Genomic DNA, 18,203 nt, shown 5'->3' with positions numbered 1-18,203 from the left:
GGCAGCCCGTGTGGACGTCCACTGTCTGTCCATGGTAGGGCTGTCCCCGACTAAGGATTTGGATGGTCGACTATGATTGGCCAAAATTTGCCGTTAGTCGACAGATTTTTTTTTTTATCATTCCATTTGGGCTGTAGGGGGTGCTTAATGTCTGAAGGAGTCGACTGAAGGCTTCTTGTTCTCTGCAAAAGCATGCAATTGGTCCACTGATGGATACATCTTGATATTTGTCTAGTCTAGTGTGTTCATTAGATGGTGAAATCCTCTTTCAGTGCCTCTGTGCCTGTTTTCGTAGGCAGTTAGCCTCTGGTATGCGTGCCATTTAATTAGCGTTAGCCACGCTTCTAGACCTCTTTTCTTTTGGAAGGAATGATAAAAAAAAAGTATAATTTTTATTTTTATTTTTTTTGTATTCGACTAAGAGGTTGGCTAGTCGACTACGGCTCCTTTCGACCAATTAGTCGACTAATAGGGGTCAGCCCTAGTCCATGTGGACGTCCACTGTGTCCAAATAAGGAACCAAGTCCCATTGCTGGGAAGATCAGATCTGTTATCAGGCTGCATAATATAGAATCTGATTCCTCTGTTCAGACAGCAAGGAGCAGATCTGTATCGTATAGAATCTGATTCCTCTGTTCAGACAGCAAGGAGCAGATCTGTATCGTATAGAATCTGATTCCTCTGTTCAGACAGCAAGGAGCAGATCTGTATCGTATAGAATCTGATTCCTCTGTTCAGACAGCAAGGAGCAGATCTGTATCGTATAGAATCTGATTCCTCTGTTCAGACAGCAAGGAGCAGATCTGTATCGTATAGAATCTGATTCCTCTGTTCAGACAGCAAGGAGCAGAACAGATTGATTGAATTGAAATCTGTATAATATAGAATCTGATTCCCCTGTTTTATCGAGCCAAGAGAAGAACAGATCTGTGTCACATAGAATCTGACCTTGCAAAACAAAAACATTAAACGTTTTAAAGATGTATACCACCAAAATAGACCTTTCTGCAAAAGTGAAGTTTTTTGTTAGCCCCAATTTTGAGTTATACAATTTGTGTGTGATGCCAAAGATGGTTGGAAAAAATATTTGTATACTATACAGTAATGTCCCGGTGTCTATGGTTATGTAAAACATGGCCATGCAAGCGTCTTTCAACTGTCTCAGGCTGGCTGTCTTATTTCATTGCTCAGAAAACAAGTTATAGGAAAAGGGCTACTTTTGCAGTGTTACAACTAGGGATGTTCGATATTGGCTTTTTTACCTATACCGATATTGTCCAACTCTTAATTTCCGATACCGATATCAACCGATACCGATATATGCAGGGTCCCCCCCCCCCCTCTTGTCGTGGAATTAACACAACATTATGCATACTTTTGACAATAAAAAAAATCAGAATGTGTTCTTACTTGCTTGCCTGGGTAAATAAAGGTTAAATAAATGGAAAAAATAAATCATTTGAAAACCCATACCGATAATTTCCGATATCACATTTTAATGCCAATATCGGACATCCCTAGTTACAACCTTAAAGTTTGCTTTGATTCAATTCCACTTTAACAGGGGGTTACGATGCCCTTTTTAAAGTAGAAATGTTCCCTTTTTTAAGTGGGGATGATGACCAACACTGTTTGTGACGTCATAAGAGAGCGACAGGGCTTCCATTAAACCCTGGCTCTGCACATGCCTGCTACTTAGCCTAATGGGATGCTATCATACAACTGTTGAGCCAAATTATTTGCCAGAGTGCCCTTCCTGTTACTATGACAACACAACTACAACAGTACCAAATCAGTGCTTCCTGATGTAATTACATTTTATTTACTTTACTTTTTATTTTGCAGATGTTGTGTGAACTTGTGTGTTTGTAAAGTCACTGAGACTTTGTAAATGACTTGCCAACGGTTTCACTTCACGCAGGAAAGAGGACGTTTTAAGGTCTTGTGTCACAGTTCGGATGTTGTCACCTGTGTTCAGTAATAATGTTTATGTTGGGATTAGTTGCACTGAGTATTTCCAGCTGTACAGCTTTTACAAATAAACTATGAAATACACAGTGTCTGCTGTTTTAATCTGCTCCATTTTCAGAAGGTCCTGAAGATAATGAACTAACTGTTGAATGAATGAACACTTTATTTAACAGATTGCAGAATGGGTACAATACAGTACGGCTCAATACACACAATTGTAAAGGGGATGCAGACCAGAGAAAGACTTTCATCTTGTTTACATCAGGGTCGCTCATTTTCAATTCATAATGACATTTATGACATACACAACATACATGACATCATGACATTTATGGCATAGGGACATACATGACATACAGGTGTACTGTTACACTTGTGACATATACGATATGCAAATATACAGTACTGTTACCCAGAGATCCTAGCAGAGAATAATGATGGGGAGGAGACTGTACATTAGGAGGGGGTGGGAGAAAAAATATACATACGGTGGGGAGGAGACTCTGTTAGGGGGGGGGGGGGGTATGGACATTTACGGTGGCCAGTTTCGAATTGCAGCCTCCCGTAGGTGCTCTTTGAGGGCAGTTTTGAATGTGGGTAGGGATTCACATTTTTTTACGGCTGTGGGTAGGACGTTCCACATTGATGTGGCATAATTGCGAAACGTGTTTAGTCCCTTGTTTGAGCCGAATCTGGGTTTAACATGATTTGTGGAGCTCCCTCTGGTGTTGTGGGCGAGGTATTCACTGACCTTTGGGAAGTATTTTGACATGTACATGGGTACCTTGGTCGACGGTCGTGTAGTGTATCTTGTAGAGCAGGCCCATTGCAAGTTGCTGTACTCTGTCGTCTACTCTAAGCCATCCTAGGTTGTCAAAGTGGGCAGGGGTGAGGTGGGTTCTAGGGGTAAGGTCAAGCAGTCTGACCAGTTTGTTTTGTGATGTTTGTAATCTTGTTACGCCTGTTGTCTAAAAGGGGACATGGTACCATTTAAGATTTTAATTGTGCTTGTACAGTTGTACAAAATCTGGTATGTCTTATAGATGTAGCAGTACTGTCTATCTGTCTATCTGTATGTCATATGTTATGATGAATTGAAAATGGGGGACCCTGATGTAAACAAGACTAAAGCCTTTCTCTGGTCTGCATCCCCTTAACAATTTGTGTGTATTGAGCTGTACTGTATTGTACCCATTCTGCAATCTGTTAATAACGTTTTCAATCAATCAAATGATAATCCACTCTATAAAGAACAAATAAAGCAATGTTAATTTGTAAGAAACCTCAATGAAAACGTTGGTCTACGTTCCATTACTCCCGTTACTCCACGTTCCGTTACTTACTACTACATACTGTCCAATGTACCGTCATGTTACGTAGGTCCACCACACGTCCAGGCAAATGGATGGTTCATTAGGGATGGCAACGTTTTGATATTTATTGTTTATCATCAGTGTTATTGGCTGCCTAAGGTTAAATTAATGATATACCATAGATTGCCAGCGCTATTTGTCTATGGAGAAAGTCCCCTTCTTTGCAGGGCTATAACTTTTTAAATTCTATTGCTACATTGCCATTATTAGGGCCCATTCAAAGTCCTATATGTATTGTTCATTGTGTAGCAACGTTAAACTTTTTCATTCACATATTCATAGTAAAGTATGGTCTAATGTATAAGTATGTTTTCATCTCTTTCTGCAGCTTTCTCCAGAACGTGATCTATAGCCCCAAATGCATTATATTGATGATGAAATACAGTTTGATGGCAATCAGCGCGATATAAAAAATTCCAACTAGACGTACTTCTAGAAGTTACTACACGTCATCTGATGTTGACCGGATGGGCGAGGGGGCGTTTATAATTCCGTGGGCAGCGTTATACCAATCATCTAATGTGGGTCAAATGTTGATAATAGCAGTTAGTATCGAAGACGGTAACGTTACACGCTGAAACTCACCCCAGTCTCCGCGCGCCGTTGGGCGATCATCGTCGAGTAGAAATCTTATCATTATGGGATATATTTTTACCCGGTCCATCTCCAGCTTGTATAATGGTATATACGTCCAAATCATGTTGTTTATCGAGTTATTGGCAATCGATCACTGTGTAGCGTGACGAGCCAGAGTCCCGGGACCTATAGCGAGTGCCCGGAAGTAATACGGAGTCCAGCACAACCTCTATGGCACATCCTGTTAAGCATTTGCGCCGATCGGCCACCAGATGGCGCTCCTGAACCGCCAGAGAGCTCAGTGGGTCCTGCTGGTGGATCTCAGGCCAGCGGAGGGGACATATGAATCCGATCGCAGATTTTTGAAATATTGATATTAAAGACGCTGTAAAGCGTCTTCGGCAACTTGAGCATGGCCAGCAATGACGTCTAAACACGGTTCCCGGCACCCAAAGTGTTAAGTTCATTTCCTAGCTTCAAACGGTGTCAGGTATTACCTGACTTCTATCAGCATGTGACTTGCAACACCAGAGGCGGTAACATCCTAGATCACTGTTACACGCAATTTAAAGGTGGCTACAAGGCTCATTCTGATAGTGGCTTTGGTAAATCAGATCATGCATCAATTTTTCTTTCACCAAAGTACAAACAGAGAATTAAAAGTACTCCCGTAGTCTCGCGAGAGGTGCAGAAATGGGATGTGACGTCAGAGGAGACGATCCGGTCAGTGTTTCACCACACAGACTGGATTGTGTTCCGCGACACAGATAACATTAATGTCTACACGGAGACAGTGCTGGACTATGTTTGTACTAGGGTGAAAGAAACAATCCCCACTACCAAAATGAAAGTTTACCCAAATCAAAAACCCTGGGTAGACAAATCCGTCCGTGAAGCTCTGAGAGAGCGCACCAAAGCATACAATGACGGCCTAGTGGCAGGCAACATGAATGACCACAAGGTGGCGCGACACAACGTAAGGAGGACAGTGTCAGAGGCCAAACGGCGCTACAGGGATAAAATTGAACTCCAGTTTGAACAAGCTGACTCTAGAGCTATGTGGCAGGGGCTCAAAACGATGACAGACTACAAAGGCGCCTCCCTCAAACTGAACAGTGACATCTCCTTAGCAAACGACCTCAATACCTTCTATGCGAGGTTTGATGCTGGTAATAACAACACCAGCTCACAAGCCTCGGCAATGGGGGGGGGGGGGTCGGCTGCTGATGGAGGCGCAGTGTTCAGGGTAACAGAGCATGAGGTGAGGCGGACCTTTAAAAAAGTGAATATCAGGAAGGCAGCAGGTCCGGACGGCATCCCCGGCCGCGTCCTAAAAGTCTGTGCCGACCAACTGGCCCCAGTATTCACTGACATATTTAACCTGTCCTTAGAACAGGCTGTCATCCCCACCTGCCTGAAGAAGTCCACTATTATCCCTGTACCCAAAAAATCCAAGCCTGCTTGCCTCAACGACTACCGCCCTGTAGCTCTCACCTCCATAGCCATGAAGTGCTTTGAGAAGCTAGTAAAGGGCTACATCTGCTCCTCCCTCCCCATCAACATGGACCCCCTGCAATTTGCATACCGCCCCAACAGGTCCACGGAGGACGCCATATCCCATGTGCTGCACACAGCAGCATCACACCTGGACAAGAGGCAGGGGAACTATGTGAGAATGCTATTCATCGACTACAGCTCGGCATTCAATACCATAGTCCCCTCCATACTCATAGCCAAGCTCAGGGACCTGGGCTTGGGCTATGACCTCTGCCAGTGGGTCTTGGACTTCCTGACTGGCAGACCCCAGGTGGTGAGAGCAGGCAACTGCACCTCCTCATCCATCACCCTCAACATAGGGGCCCCCCAGGGCTGTGTTCTGAGTCCCCTCCTCTACTCCCTGTACACACACGACTGTGTGGCTCAGCGGAGTAGCAATACAATCGTCAAATTTGCTGACGACACAGTGGTGGTGGGCCTGATCTCTGCCAACGACGAGAGGGCCTACCTGGAAGAGGTCAAGGTCCTGGCGGGATGGTGCCAGGAAAACAGCCTCTCCCTGAACGTCAGCAAAACAAAGGAGATGATTGTGGACTTCAGGAGGTCGGGGGTCAAGGACTACAGCCCCCTCAGCATCGACGGGGCACCGGTTGAGAGAGTCAACAGCTTCAAGTACCTCGGAGCCTACATATCCGAGGACTTGACATGGACCACACACATTAACAGTGTGGTGAAGAAGGCACGACAACGCCTCTACTTCCTCAGGCGCCTAAGGAAGTTCCAAGTCAGCCAGAAGATCCTTAAGAACTTCTACTCATGTACAATAGAGAGCATCTTGACCGGCAACATCACCTCCTGGTTTGGGAATAGCACTGCACAAGACCAAAGCAGACTACAAAGAGTGACACGTTCAGCCGAACGCACAATTGGAGGGGGGCTCCCCACCCTCCAGAACATTTACTACAAGCGTTGCAAGGGCAAGGCTAAGAGAATCATTAAAGACTCCAGTCACCCGAACAACTGCCTCTTTGAACTGCTGCGGTCAGGCAAGCGATACCGGAGTCTCAAGGCGAGCACAGAAAGACTCAGAAGTAGCTTCTATCCCCAGGCCATCAGGCTGCTAAACGAACAATGAATGAACACTACACAACAACAACCACCAAACGCACATAGCACACACATCCACACGCACACACTCACTTTAAACAAACACACTGTAGCACCCACTCCACACACTTTATAGCACACACCCACTTTAAACAAACACACTGTAGCACCCACTCCCCACACTTTATATTTATGGATGAAGGATTGCACTACAACTCGTACACCTTACTGTAAATTGTACCTAAAATTGTACCTCATCCCATTTCTGCTTTGCACTAGATAGTACTGTACATTAGTACACTGCATAGTATTGTGTATTGTATATTATATGGTAACTCAGAACATTGTACATATGTCTATACCGAACACTGTGACCTCATTTTCTTCTTCTAAATTCATGCTATATTATGTTATTATGTTATTTGATACTATCTTGTCTAGCACAGTCTCTGGAGCGTAACAGTAAGAAGCATTTTGTATGAAAGTATTCTGTACTTCTGTATGACAACTATTAAAGAACTTGAACTTGAACTTGTTCCAGGGATCCAATCTTCCTCCTCTGAGGACAATTTGTTTATTCGGTCATGAAAAGAATATAGAATAATGTATTCACTTCTCTAAGAGTTTAACATTTCTGGAATGACCAGGTCGCTCAGAAACAAACGCCTACGAACGATTGAGGTTGTGGTCTGAGTGCATCTAAAGTTGTACCTAATGTACCTCAGAACACTGGGTACCAATCTGTTACAAGACACTGGCGCCCTCTCGTGGATTTGACTTGAATTTGTGTGCTGTAATACTGTGAAAACAGCTGAGCAGAGAGAGGAAAAATGAAGACAACATGACAACGTTGGTGTAAATGTTTTGTTCTATACATTCATTTAAAGTAAATACATTACAGTTGGTGAGGATCAGTTTACTGCTCAGTGTAGCTCTGACGTTCAGGCAGAATAATAATGTACAATCATCGAATAAATCACTGATAGAGACGTGTTCCCCTCTGATACATCGGAGCGGCCGGTTTGTTATTGAGGTGCTAGATTTGAACCAGGGGCCTCATTCATGCACTCACTCAGCGAAACGGACCTGCATCATATCTTCGGATGTGTTCACAACATGTTATCTATAAAACAAACTACAATGTTGTGTACTGTACCACAGTTTGAATGTACCCGCCGTCATGTATAATCACAAACCAATCTCGGCTGGAATGCAGTTAAACTGTGAACTCAAATAGAGAAGCTTGTAGAGAACGATGGCTGAGAAAAAGAGAGACAACAAAAGCAATTTTACTGCTGTAATGGACGTAAATATGGACATAGATGTGCTTCTCTTTCATCGGCTTAAAGCTGCACTGTGTCGTTTTGGGAGATTTGAAACTCTTATTATGCAAGGCTTGTGTTTGTGTCACAGTGCCTCAAGAATTATATTTGTTTCAGATTTAAACAGAAGACTATTTCTAAGCACGACACGTCAAGTAAATACTGTATGTTTTAGTAAACTAACTGTAGGGTCTGCCGTTGTAAAGAAAAGTCTCTTTTTAAATCTGGTCCTGTTCCAACATTTTTAAATAATGACTGACATGGAATTATACACACAGCACACACACACAATACAATTATGACCTTTCTATGAATGAGGCCCCTGGTTTTCCCAAACATATATACATCCTAGAGAGAGAGAACATTGTCTCTTTTCATCACATACAACATGTTTGTTTAGAAATAGTTAACCTCTTGTACCATAACCTCCCAGGTATCCATATAGTGATGTCACTCAAACTACAGCCATTTGACCAGGATAAGTGTGATTTAGAGCGTTCCCGTCACCGTATACTGTACATTGTAATTCGGAATTAATTCAGTCATTTTCCATCCCCCCTCCCCTCTCTCTCCCAGGAGCAGGTAGGGGTTTAGTCCTGTCTCTCTCTCCCTGGAGCATCGTAGGGGTTTAGTCCCGTCTCTCTCCCCCTGGAGCATCGTAGGGGTTTAGTGCACCGACCTTCAAAGACACTGTACCTTGATACTGGAGCCACCCCCTTCACTTAAAACGTCCCTTTATTTACAGGAGTGTTCTGTTATAGGCTGGTAGGTTGTGTGTTTTGTAAAAGTGTGAATTTGTTATCATGCTCTTATTCTCCCCTTTTTATGTTGTTCTTAAATACCGTTTGTCCAGATTCCCTGGGCAGTACTACACTACACCAGAGGTTTATATTTAGTATTGCTGCTGTCCAGTATACCTTGTACCTGAAACATTCTACCTTTAACTGAAAGTTGATGTGGAACATCAGTAACTGGGTCCTGTGGCGCCCATTTAATGTCAACTGCCAACAGCAATATGATATGTATAAAAAAAAATGTAAAGAAAAAAGGAACGCTGGGTAGTGTAGAGGTCTAAGCACTAGGAGCGGCTGGGTAGTGTAGAGGTCTAAACACTAGAGAGGCTGGGTAGTGTAGAGGTCTAAGCATTAGGAGCGGCTGGGTAGTGTAGAGGTCTAAGCACTAGGAGCGGCTGGGTAGTGTAGAGGTCTAAACACTAGAGAGGCTGGGTAGTGTAGAGGTCTAAGCACTAGGAGCGGCTGGGTAGTGTAGAGGTCTAAGCACTAGGAGTGACTGGGTAGTGTAGAGGTCTAAACACTAGGAGCGGCTGGGTAGTGTAGAGGTCTAAGCACTAGGAGTGGCTGGGTAGTGTAGACTAGAGGTCTAAGCACTAGGAGCGGCTGGGTAGTGTAGAGGTCTAAGCACTAGGAGCGGCTGGGTAGTGTAGAGGTCTAAGCACTAGGAGCAGCTGGGTAGTGTAGAGGTCTAAGCACTAGGAGCGGCTGGGTAGTGTAGAGGTCTAAGCACTAGGAGTGGCTGGGTAGTGTAGAGGTCTAAGCACTAGGAGTGGCTGGGTAGTGTAGAGGTCTAAGCACTAAGAGTGGCTGGGTAGTGTAGAGGTCGAAGCACTAGGAGCGGCTGGGTAGTGTAGAGGTCTAAACACTAGGAGTGGCTGGGTAGTGTAGAGGTCGAAGCACTAGGAGCGGCTGGGTAGTGTAGAGGTCTAAGCTCTCGACTATCACCGCCCAGGTTAAATGTCTGGCCTCAGGAGGTTTGGTCTGTTCAGCAGGGTGAGGTTTCTGGGGAGATGGCGTGAACCTCTACGCTCTCCCAGTGAAACTCCTAGTTGTCAGGTGAAAATAAGCGGCTGGCGACTCCACATGTATCGGAGGAGGCGTGTGGTAGTTCTACACCTTCCCCAGACAGTAGGGTTACTATAGTGCAACAACCAGGAAGGGAATTGGCATAACGATAAAATTGTGGATATGGGAACAAGAAATTAAATTAAAAAAACGTTTTAAAGAAAAGTGTCTAAGACAGCTACTGTTATTAAATCTGAACCTTTTCTAGGTGATATATCTGATAGGATCACTGTTCCAGCATGTTCTTCATGGTAGCCACTACTACAGCGTCCTTTCAGAGTGAGTCTGTCTCCGGTCTCAAACACCCGCAACTCCTCCAGTGCCAGCCAGCGAGACGGATGGCTGTTCAACCAATCCAGCCTACTCAGAAGAAGTACACTCTTGGTTTGGACAAACTACAGCGTTTCTACAAACAAGAGGAGTGAGTTTCTAACAGACGACTCTAACATGTGTCATCATTACATGTGTCTAACATGTGTGTACATAACATTACATGTGCATTAAGATTCAGTTCTGCAAGCTCCCCGTTTACCTAGATGGGATAGTGGCACAGACACAGAAAAGCAAGCCCGACGGGGTCGCACGGGGCAGGACACTTAAAGGGGACATATCACTGCATTCAGTCTTCACAACTGGCTTCGTCGTAGTGTCGTCTACATTGCTAATGTCACACAGCCTTATATCAAAGTAGAACGGAAGGAACCTCCAGTAGGTGTCCTGGTGAGAATTACAGCTCTGTCTAGATGGGATACTTGGGAACAACCTCTTCATCGGATGACCGTCACCTGTAACAGCCGACACACAAGTCTGTAGGAGAGTAATACCATCTGCAATGGGGGCGTTGGCACACGCGGGGTCAAATACATTATGAATGACTTGGTGGCATAGCTATATAGCGGAATACTGTTGGCCATATACATTAGCATATTTCAGTACAGAACTGAACATCTAGACAGCCTAAATTATTCTCACAGTCAGGCAACATAGGAGGAGGAACCTGCAGATCTACTGGTGCAGAAGCGATCCAGCTGGCGTGGCCTCTGAACGACCCTCTGACGATGCCTGGTCTTGGGGAAGGTTTCTCGTCTTAGTTCCCGATGAGTTGGTCTTTAGGACAAAATGAGGCGGACAGTAGCAGTACATTCTTTCCTAGCATCCCTCTAGGCAGCACTAGCAGCTAAAAGACATCCCTCTAGAAAGCGCTAGTAGCTAACATACATCCCCCTAGACAGCGCTAGTAACTAAGAGACATCCCTCTAGACAGAGCTAGCAGCTAGCAAACAACCCTCTAGACAGAGCTAGCAGATAGCAGACATCCCTCTAGACAGAGCTAGCAGCTAGCAGACATCCCTCTAGACAGAGCTAGCAGATAGCAGACAACACTCTAGACAGAGCTAGCAGCTAGCAAACATCCATCTAGACAGAGCTAGCAGCTAGCAAACATCCCTCTAGACAGAGCTAGCAGCTAGCAAACATCCCTCTAGACAGAGCTAGCAGCTAGCAGACATCCATCTAGACAGAGCTAGCAGATAGCAGACAGCCCTCTAGACAGAGCTAGCAGCTAGCAGACATCCCTCTAGACAGAGCTAGCAGATAGCAGACAACCCTCTAGACAGAGCTAGCAGCTAGCAGACATCCATCTAGACAGAGCTAGCAGATAGCAGACAACCCTCTAGACAGTGCTAGCAGATAGCAGACATCCCTCTAGACAGAGCTAGCAGCTAGCAGACATCCCTCTAGACAGAGCTAGCAGATAGCAGACAACCCTCTAGACAGTGCTAGCAGCTAGCAAACATCCCTCTAGACAGAGCTAGCAGATAGCAGACATCCCTCTAGACAGAGCTAGGAGCTAGCATACATCCATCTAGACAGAGCTAGCAGCTAGCAAACATCCATCTAGACAGAGCTAGCAGCTAGCGGACAGCCCTCTAGACAGAGCTAGCAGCTAGCGGACAGCCCTCTAGAGAGAGCTAGCAGACAGCCCTCTAGACAGAGCTAGCAGCTAGCGGACAGCCCTCTAGACAGAGCTAGCAGCTAGCAGACATCCCTCTAGACAGAGCTAGCAGCTAGCGGACAGCCCTCTAGACAGAGCTAGCAGCTAGCGGACATCCCTCTAGACAGAGCTAGCAGCTAGCAGACATCCCTCTAGACAGAGCTAGCAGCTAGCAGACATCCATCTAGACAGAGCTAGCCGATAGCAGACAACCCTCTAGATAGAGCTAGCAGCTAGCAAACATCCCTCTAGATAGTGCTAGCAGCTAGCAGACATCCCTCTAGACAGAGCTAGTAGCTAGCAGACATCCCTCTAGATATAGCTAGCAGCTAGCAAACATTCCTCTAGACAGTGCTAGCAGCTAGCAGACATCCCTCTAGATATAGCTAGCAGATAGCAAACATCCCTCTAGATAGTGCTAGCAGCTAGCAAACATCCCTCTAGATAGAGCTAGCAGCTAGCAAACATCCCTCTAGATAGTGCTAGCAGATAGCAGACATCCCTCTAGACAGAGCTAGCAGCTAGCAGACATCCCTCTAGATATAGCTAGTAGCTAGCAGACATCCCTCTAGATATAGCTAGCAGCTAGCAAACATACCTCTAGACAGTGCTAGCAGCTAGCAGACATCCCTCTAGATATAGCTAGCAGATAGCAAACATCCCTCTAGATAGTGCTAGCAGCTAGCAAACATCCCTCTAGATAGAGCTAGCAGCTAGCAAACATCCCTCTAGATAGTGCTAGCAGATAGCAGACATCCCTCTAGACAGAGCTAGCAGCTAGCAGACATCCCTCTAGATATAGCTAGCAGATAGCAGACAACCCTCTAGATAGAGCTATCAGCTAGCAAACATCCCTCTAGACAGAGCTAGCAGCTAGCAGACATCCCTCTAGACAGAGCTAGCAGCTAGCAAACATCCATCTAGACAGAGCTAGCAGCTAGCAGACATCCCTCTAGACAGAGCTAGCAGCTAGCAGACATCCCTCTAGACAGAGCTAGCAGCTAGCAGACATCCCTCTAGACAGAGCTAGCAGCTAGCGGACAGCCCTCTAGACAGAGCTAGCAGCTAGCGGACAGCCCTCTAGAGAGAGCTAGCAGACAGCAGACATCCCTCTAGACAGAGCTAGCAGCTAGCGGACAGCCTTCTAGACAGAGCTAGCAGCTAGCGGACAGCCCTCTAGACAGAGCTAGCAGACAGCAGACATCCCTCTAGACAGAGCTAGCAGCTAGCAGACATCCCTCTAGACAGAGCTAGCAGCTAGCGGACAGCCCTCTAGACAGAGCTAGCAGATAGCAGACATCTCTCTAGACAGAGCTAGCAGCTAGCGGACAGCCCTCTAGACAGAGCTAGCAGATAGCAGACATCTCTCTAGACAGAGCTAGCAGCTAGCGGACAGCCCTCTAGAGAGAGCTAGCAGCTAGCGGACAGCCCTCTAGAGAGAGCTAGCAGCTAGCGGACAGCCCTCTAGAGAGAGCTAGCAGCTAGCAGACATCTCTCTAGACAGAGCTAGCAGATAGCAGACAGCCCTCTAGACAGAGCTAGCAGCTAGCGGACAGCCCTCTAGACAGAGCTAGCAGACATCCCTCTAGACAGTGCTAGCAGCTAGCAGACATCCCTCTAGACAGAGCTAGCAGCTAGCGGACAGCCCTCTAGAGAGAGCTAGCAGACATCCCTCTAGACAGAGCTAGCAGCTAGCGGACAGCCCTCTAGAGAGAGCTAGCAGACATCCCTCTAGACAGAGCTAGCAGCTAGCGGACAGCCCTCTAGACAGAGCTAGCAGCTAGCGGACATCCCTCTAAATAACACTAGCAGGTAACAGACATAGTTCTGGCAAAACTGGTGGCTGGTGAGATGTTCAGATGGCACAGGTTAGTGTACAGATGGCTCATAAAAAGAGCTGTGTGTGTGTGTGGGTGTAGGTGTGTGTGTGCGCGTCGCGTGTATGGGACGCAGGGTTGCGTTCCGTTGGGAGTCCTGTTGTCAGTGTCTGAGGATTCCAGTTTAGCTTGACAGTTCAGAGAGTCACAGGTTCGGTTCCCAGCTTAGCAGTTCACAGCTGGCAGCAGAGTGGACAGAGGATATATGTGTGTTTGTGTGTGATAGTCGAGGGTTGTGTGTGTGTGTGTGTGTGGGTGTGTGTGTGTGTGTGTGTGTGTGTGTGTGTTAGTCAAGGGCTAACAGAGGCTGTGTGCTGTTCTCTCTGTCCTGCTGTCTGAGTGTTCCCGGCTCCACGGCTGACTGAGACCTGAAAACACACACAGGATGACTGGTTAGAACTGGTTAGAACTGGTTAAAGGTTAGGACTGGTTAGAACTGGTTAAAGGTTAGGACTGGTTAGAACCAGAGCCGTATAGAACTGGTTAAAGGTTAGGACTGGTTAGAACCAGAGCCGTATAGAACTGGTTAAAGGTTAGGGCTGGTTAGAACTGGTTAAAGGTTAGAACTGGTTAGAACTGGTTAAAGGTTAGAGCTGGTTAGAACTGGTTAAAGGTCAGGGCTGGTTAGAACTGGTTAACTAGTTAACTGGTTAAAGGTTAGGGTTAGGCCCTGCTTAGCGCTGGTTAACTCGTTTAGCAGGTACTGAATACATGTAAGTCAGTAGAATGTCCTCACTAGACTTCCTGGACTTGTCCTCAGTAGACTTCCTGGACTTTTACTTTTAAACCGACATTGTACAATTTTACACTTTTACTGTACACTTACTGTATATGTCTGTATACTTTTACTGTATATTTTACATTAGAATGTATATACATAACATAGGAAATGTATATCCCGGACCGTATTTTATTCTTAGGCTTATTTTTATTCTTATTTGTGACTTTTGTTTTTGTCTACTTAAATATAAAACTGTGAGTGATTTGTAGTGCCACATTTCCCTTGGGATGAATAAAATAAGTATTTCTATTCTACTCTATTCTATTCTATTCTATTCTATTCTATTCTATTCTAATATCATTATACTAATACAGTGTGTGCCTGTGTGCAAGATCGGTGACAGATTGAACACTATAGACAATAGAGCTTCAACCCTCTGTTCTTTCAACCAATCAATCAATTAAACGCAAAGTGAACACAAAGACACACACAAAGACACAGTGGGGGGGGGGGGGGGGTGTGTGTGTGTGTGTGTGTGTGTGTGTGTGTGTGTGTGTGTGTGTGTGTGTGTGTGTGTGTGTGTGTGCGTGCGTGCGTGCCTAATAAGCCAGTCAGAGTTCAATAACAGATCAATATTGGTGAAGAGTCTTAAGTACCAGGGCCTCCTGGCTACACATTCTTTATAGTGTAGTCTTAAATATCAAGCTCTTTATAGTGTAGTCTTAAATATCAAAGCTCTTTATAGTGTAGTCTTAAATATCAAAGCTCTTTATAGTGTAGTCTTAAGTATCATATCTCTTTATAGTGTAGTCTTAAGTATCATATCTCTTTATAGTGTAGTCTTAAATATCAAAGCTCTTTATAGTTAGTCTTAAATATCAAAGCTCTTTATAGTGTAGTCTTAAATATCAAAGCTCTTTATAGTGTAGTCTTAAGTATCATATCTCTTTATAGTGTAGTCTTAATATCAAAGCTCTTTATAGTGTAGTCTTAAGTATCATATCTCTTTATATTGTAGTCTTAAGTATCATATCTCTTTATAGTGTAGTCTTAAATATCATAGCTCTTTATAGTGTAGTCTTAAGTATCATATCTCTTTATAGTGTAGTCTTAAATATCAAAGCTTTTATAGTGTAGTCTTAAATATCATAGCTCTTTATAGTGTAGTCTTAAATATCAAAGCTCTTTATAGTGTAGTCTTAAATATCAAAGCTCTTTATAGTGTAGTCTTAAGTATCATATCTCTTTATAGTGTAGTCTTAAATATCAAAGCTCTTATAGTGTAGTCTTAATATCATATCTCTTTATAGTGTAGTCTTAAATATCATAGCTCTTTTAGTGTAGTCTTAGTATCAAAGTATCACTCGTGTTTAAAAGCATATGGTAGCAAGGATATGAAAATGCATATAAACAGAATATACAGGATATAGCTCATACAGATTCAGAGACAACCTCCCCCCCACCTCTTCATCATGTCCTTCTCTCCTCCTCCTCCTCCTCCTCCCTCCCCCCTCACCTCTTCATCATGTCCTTCTCTCCTCCTCCTCCTCCTCCTCCTCCTCCCCCCTCACCTCTTCATCATGTCCTTCTATCCTCCCTCCCCCCTCACCTCTTCATCATGTCCTTCCTCTCCCCTCCTCCTCCTCCTCCTCCTCCTCCTCCTCCTCCTCCTCCTCCTCCCCCCCTCACCTCTTCATCATGTCCTTCTATCCTCCCACCCCCCTCACCTCTTCATCATGTCCTTCTCTCCTCCTCCTCCTCCTCCTCCTCCTCCTCCCTCCCCCCCTCACCTCTTCATCATGTCCTTCTATCCTCCCTCCCCCCCTCACCTCTTCATCATGTCCTTCTCTCCTCCTCCTCCTCCTCCTCCCTCCCCCCTCACCTCTTCATCATGTCCTTCTATCCTCCCTCCCCCCCTCACCTCTTCATCGTGTCCTTCTCTCCTCCTCCTCCTCCTCCTCCTCCTCCTCCTCCTCCTCCTCCTCCTCACCTCTTCATCATGTCCTTCTATCCTCCCTCCCCCCCTCACCTCTTCATCATGTCCTTCTCTCCTCCTCCTCCTCCTCCTCCCTCCCCCCCTCACCTCTTCATCATGTCCTTCTATCCTCCCTCCCCCCCTCACCTCTTCATGTGTCCTTCTCTCCTCCTCCTCCTCCTCCTCCTCCTCCCTCTCACCTCTTCATCATGTCCTTCTCTCCTCCTCCTCCTCTCCTCCTCCTCCTCCTCCTCCTCCTCCTCCCCTCTCACCTCTTCATCATGTCCTTCTCTCCTCCTCCTCCTCCTCCTCCCTCCCTCTCACCTCTTCATCATGTCCTTCTCTCCTCCTCCTCCTCCTCCTCCTCCTCCTCCTCCACAGTTCTCCCTGACATGCAGGGCATCGTAGTGAGCGGTACTCCGTCTCGTCGCTGTAGTCCGGCCCCAGCAGGGTGCGCGCCCAGATGCCCATGTCGTAGGGCGGGAGGGTCCCTCCGAACTCTGACGGTAAACACTCTGGATGGATCAGCTGATGGAGCGAGTTGAGGTTGTTACCATGAAGGAAGATCTGGAGAGGAGAGGGTAGGGGAGAGAAGAGAGGAGAGGAGAGAGGGAGAGAGAGAGGAGAGAGAGAGAGAGAGGAGGAGGGAGAGGAGGAGAGGAGAGGAGAGGAGAGGAGAGGTGGTAGGGGAGAGGAGAGGAGAGAGAGAGAGAGGAGAGGAGAGGAGAGGAGAGGAGAGGAGAGAGAGGAGAGAGAGATGAGGTAGGGGAGAGGAAGAAGAGAGAGAGAGGAGAGGGAAAGAAGAGAGGAGAGGGTAGGGGAGAGAGAAGAGAGGAGGAGAGAGACGAGCGTGGGACAGGAGAGAAAGAAGAGGAGAGGGGAGAGGGAGAGGAGAGGAGAGGAGAGGAGAGGAGAGGAGAGGAGAGAGAGGGGAGGGAGAGGAGAGGGGAGGAGAATAGAGGAGAGGAGAGGAGAGGAGGAGAGGGAGAGGAGAGGAGAGGAGAGGAGAGGAGAGGGGAGGAGAATAGAGGAGAGGAGAGGAGAGGAGAGGGAGGAGATAGAGGAGAGGAGAGGAGAGGAGAGGAGAGGAGAGGAGAGGAGAGGAGAGGAGGAGAGGAGAGGAGAGGAGAGGAGAGGAGAGGAGAGGAGAGGAGAGGAGAGGAGAGGAGAGGGGAGGAGAATAGAGGAGAGGAGAGGAGAGGAGAGGAGAGGAGAGGAGAGGAGAGGAGAGGAGAGGAGAGGAGAGGAGAGGAGAGGGGAGGAGAATAGAGGAGAGGAGAGGAGAGGAGAGGAGAGGAGAGGAGAGGAGAGGAGAGGGGAGGAGAATAGAGGAGAGGAGAGGAGAGGAGATGAGAGGAGAGGAGAGGAGGAGAGGGCTTGATTTGTCTCAGAACCTCCTGAGAGAGATCTGTTCTCTCTGATAGGGTAAATTAGTATCGCGGATATTCAAGAGGATGTAGTGATTAGGTTTATCCACATTACAGATTAGCTGGTGAAGGCTGTTTGGGGTAAAGAAAGAAAGAAAGAAAGAAAGGAAAGAAAGAAAGAAAGAAAGAAAGAAAGAAGAAGAAAAAAGAAAAAGAAAGAAAGAAAGAAGAAAGAAAGAAAGAAAGAAAGAAAGAAAGAAATTCGGAAGAAAAGGAAATGATTATTACTCTTTTCTGGTCTTGTCTTTGAGGAAGGGTTTGATGATGGTGTACATGGCGTGGATATACCAGGGCTGGTTGACAAAATGGATTCCTCCGAACCGTGCTGGAAAACTGTCCTGGAGAGGAGAGATGGAGAACAGAGGAGAGGAGAGGAAATTAAAGGAGAAAAAAATAAATAAATTAATAATAAACCAACAACAACATAGAAAACAATATACATAACATAAACAAACATAATTCCCCCCCACACCCATCCAACCCAACCCACCTCATTACATTAGCA

At 45.9% G+C, this 18,203-nt stretch overlaps 1 protein-coding gene across 1 annotated transcript in view; it reads right to left on the bottom strand.

Annotated features, from left to right (window-relative positions):
- Positions 1-13,861: 13,861 nt before the first annotated feature.
- Positions 13,862-18,203, bottom strand: part of LOC311238167 (clavesin-1-like) — a gene marked incomplete at both ends in the record, with an annotated part of 13,378 nt that continues 9,036 nt past the window's right edge. The window contains 5 exon segments of the mRNA XM_084326180.1: positions 13,862-13,943; positions 16,596-16,685; positions 16,687-16,838; positions 17,927-17,934; positions 17,937-18,036. Of these exon segments, the coding sequence (XP_084182306.1) occupies positions 13,862-13,943; positions 16,596-16,685; positions 16,687-16,838; positions 17,927-17,934; positions 17,937-18,036 (432 nt within the window).

This window comes from Notolepis coatsorum (assembly GCF_963971535.1).
Source record: "Notolepis coatsorum genome assembly, chromosome: 12".
Lineage (NCBI taxonomy): Eukaryota > Metazoa > Chordata > Actinopteri > Aulopiformes > Paralepididae > Notolepis > Notolepis coatsorum.
The sequence above is the reverse complement of the archived record's forward strand: the minus strand, read 5'-3'. Positions and strand labels throughout refer to the sequence as shown.